General features: G+C 42.0%; 1 protein-coding gene across 2 annotated transcripts in view; it reads right to left on the bottom strand.

The window, feature by feature from the left end:
- Window positions 1–8: 8 nt before the first annotated feature.
- Window positions 9–3,134, bottom strand: part of LOC117817321 (amyloid-beta A4 precursor protein-binding family B member 2) — a 52,277-nt gene continuing 49,151 nt past the window's right edge. For both annotated transcript variants that reach the window (XM_034689963.1, XM_034689964.1), the window contains 4 exons: window positions 2,927–3,007; window positions 2,715–2,830; window positions 2,394–2,576; window positions 9–1,790 (listed from right to left, as the gene is read on the bottom strand). In XM_034689963.1, coding sequence (XP_034545854.1) covers window positions 1,614–1,790; window positions 2,394–2,576; window positions 2,715–2,830; window positions 2,927–3,007 — 557 coding nt within the window. In that variant the 3' untranslated portion in view covers window positions 9–1,613. The remainder of the gene's footprint in view (window positions 1,791–2,393; window positions 2,577–2,714; window positions 2,831–2,926; window positions 3,008–3,134) is intronic.

Here is a 3,134-nt window from a genome sequence, read left to right as displayed (position 1 = left end):
GCTAGCCCTTTTTCCTTTTATAATGCATTTATTGACACATCAGGTTACATTTACATGGTGAAGAGATGAGTGAGATAACAGAACTGAAATGTTTTTACAGCATATCTCTTGTTTGTTTTGTGTGTGCATCTCTTTCATTCAGATCGGACAACGTTCACTGAGTTCATGTCGAGTGCAGGTGATGGCCCCGAGCCATAAGAGCAGTGTTAAGGTTTTGATAGCAGTGACAGGAAACTATTACTGCTGTATGTGCGTATTTGTGTGTGTTTGTGTGTATAATTTGTTAGTGAGTGGGAGTAGTCTGGCTGGATTTACTGAAAAAAAAAAAAGATAGTGAGCCCTCACTGTCTGGCACTGATTCTGTCTTTTCTATACTGTCAAGCAAGCTCAACACTGCTGTGAACTACTATTCATATAGCCCTGAGCGCTTCTCATCTGCCAAAGTCATAGCCTGGATCTGGATTCTCTTGCTACTACATAAACCTTGGGTGTATGCAAAAAAGATTCCTGAGGAAATTGTAAAGTTTGAACAGAGGCAATGTGACATTCATAAGCTTTTAAAATCTGCTTTTGAAGCATGTATGCAAAACAATTACAATCTTTAATTTAATGATTAAAATACATTAAATGATGCGACAATTCTTTGCTGATGTCATCCAATCAAGGAATGTAAAGTAAATGTTTCTGATTAATTGAATTTTCTTCATTCTGCAAAGCACAGAGAAACCTTTTAATTAGAAATGTGTTAGAAATAGGCCAGATTGTTTGTGCAGGTGTAAATCCAGTCATTGTCAAGGGGAGATGACTTGTGCTGACAGCATCTATTTCTTGTGTTTTCACCACTTCCCCCTCCCTCCATCATTTTTTTTAAACTCACCCCGAAGAAAAACATATCCCATCAAGAAAACATGCAAAATCAAAGCCCGCATCTCTCTTTTTCTGATCCTTCCCTCACTTCTACAAGTCTTGTGCCCTTAATTCTTTCTTCCTACTTACAATCATTTACATATGCTTCATTATTAAAATCCTGTCACTCATCCTCAGAGGATATTTTATCTGTTACAGGTCTGTCACACATTGAAGGGATCAGTCAGTTGTAATGCCTTTTTTTTGATGGATGACAGGTTTTGCCTGTTTTTTCTCCACCTGTCAAAATTTGATGACAGCAGGACAACACATTCTCTGTCCTTGAAGGCTCCCCTTCGCTTGGTGTCTCAGGGGTCCAGTCCAAGAGCTCTTAATGTGCTGATGACTGCTTTTACAGAGGAGACCAGAGCATGAGATGAACCAAGTAACCAGTCTGTTACTAGAAAACTTTATCCTTTCCGGTAATCCATCAGCCCAAGATATCCACATTCCATCAGGAGCCAGCAGCGTTCACAGGTCAAAGTTCAGACAATGACACGGGCATTTCCAGTCCTCCTCATCACACGACTTCTTGTCATTTTATCATCATCAGGAAAAACTGGATGAACGCCTCCCATCCCCTCCTCTGCAGTGGTGTTTGCTAATATATATGAACATCATTAGTTACCATGGCTGGTACTGCTATTGTGTTGTCTTGGTGATTGTGTGTGAGTGGTTTAGGGTGCTGCTGTGGTCACTGGTGACGGTCATTGCTGGGGGAGTTCTGGCGGCTGTTTCTTGGGTTTCAGAGTGTCTATAAGAGACTGAACGCCACGTTTCACGCTGGTGGTCACCCGGCGGGTCACTGTCTCCGAAGAAGGTGAGGTGGAGGAGCCAGCGCGTTGGGAGGGCGGCCGTGCCACCAGACACTTCTGATACCGCAGCTGAGGACACAAGAAAAAATTGGGTTAGATGACTTTTAATTGTTTTGGTTTTGGGTTAAAGGAAAGAAAAAGGTTAGCTTAGCTGACTATAGATTTTGGGTCATCTATTAAATTAATATCTTGTGACACTACAAATTAAATGTCTATGGAGGAAACATAAAGATACCAGCAGCCAGCTAGCTCATGTTAAATTGTCATAAAAACAGGGAAAAGGTTAGCTTAGCTTCGAATAGGGCAACAGCTGGCATGGCTCAGTATGAGTTTTAAACACCAGCTCATAACCTCTTAATAAAACAATACCAGCTAAATTTTCACACCTTGGCCATGGTCCAATCCCCATTTTTAGTGCTTAGCTTGGCTAACTACCCTCATATTTCAGTGACCTGAGGCTGTCATCTATTCTGGGCAACAAAACAAAAAGGCTGTTATAAACAATCTTCACACAGAATTGTATTTTAGCATTAATCACAGACAATTGGCTTAATACAACAACAAATCTAACATCATCATCATCATCATCATCATCATCATCATCATCCTCATCCTCATCCTCATCATCATCATCATCATCATCATCTTAACAATGCTTGATTTTGAACCTACCACACATGCTGCCTGCACTGCCTCAGACACACTGCCTGCGTTCGGGTCGCACCAGAAAATATGACACTGGAAATGCTGGCTGCCAGTGTCCATAATGAAGGCAAATGTGTGCACATCCCGTCCAACGCCCATAAAGGACAAGAAACGGACACGGCACTCCACGAACACCTCCTCTTCCTCCTCCTGCACAGAGAACCAAGACGAGGATAAGATGTGTGTCCTATAGCTCTGCTCAATTATATCTTTCCTTCTAAATGACAAGCACATTCCCATCTTTTATTTATCTGCTGCTCTGCTGCACAGAAACATGAAGTCCCTTGCCTTTTCTTTAATGACAGCCAGAGTGGTGTCAGCTATACTTAGTATGACAGGAGTCCAGTCCTCTTTGCCTGTGGAGGTCACGAGGTTGTCTATGGCCCCATTTATAACATCCATACCTGAGGACAAAACACATGCATGTCTGATCATTGAAAAGAAACACTTCATTACGGCAGACTGGATGTGTAAAGGCGTCAGTAATAGAACTGGTTTACCTATGGGGCGAGACACAGATGTCATACCCAGATACAGAACATGAAACTTCTGCACCAGCTCAGTCTTTGGCAAGGGAAACTCTGCAGAGAAAACACACACACACACACACACACACACACACACACACACACACACACACACACACACACAAATTAAAGCACACATATACACACATATTGCCTGCAGGGGAATTTATCACAAAACAAC

This window comes from Notolabrus celidotus, chromosome 8 (genome assembly GCF_009762535.1).
Source record: "Notolabrus celidotus isolate fNotCel1 chromosome 8, fNotCel1.pri, whole genome shotgun sequence".
NCBI lineage: Eukaryota > Metazoa > Chordata > Actinopteri > Labriformes > Labridae > Notolabrus > Notolabrus celidotus.
The sequence above is the reverse complement of the archived record's forward strand: the minus strand, read 5'-3'. Positions and strand labels throughout refer to the sequence as shown.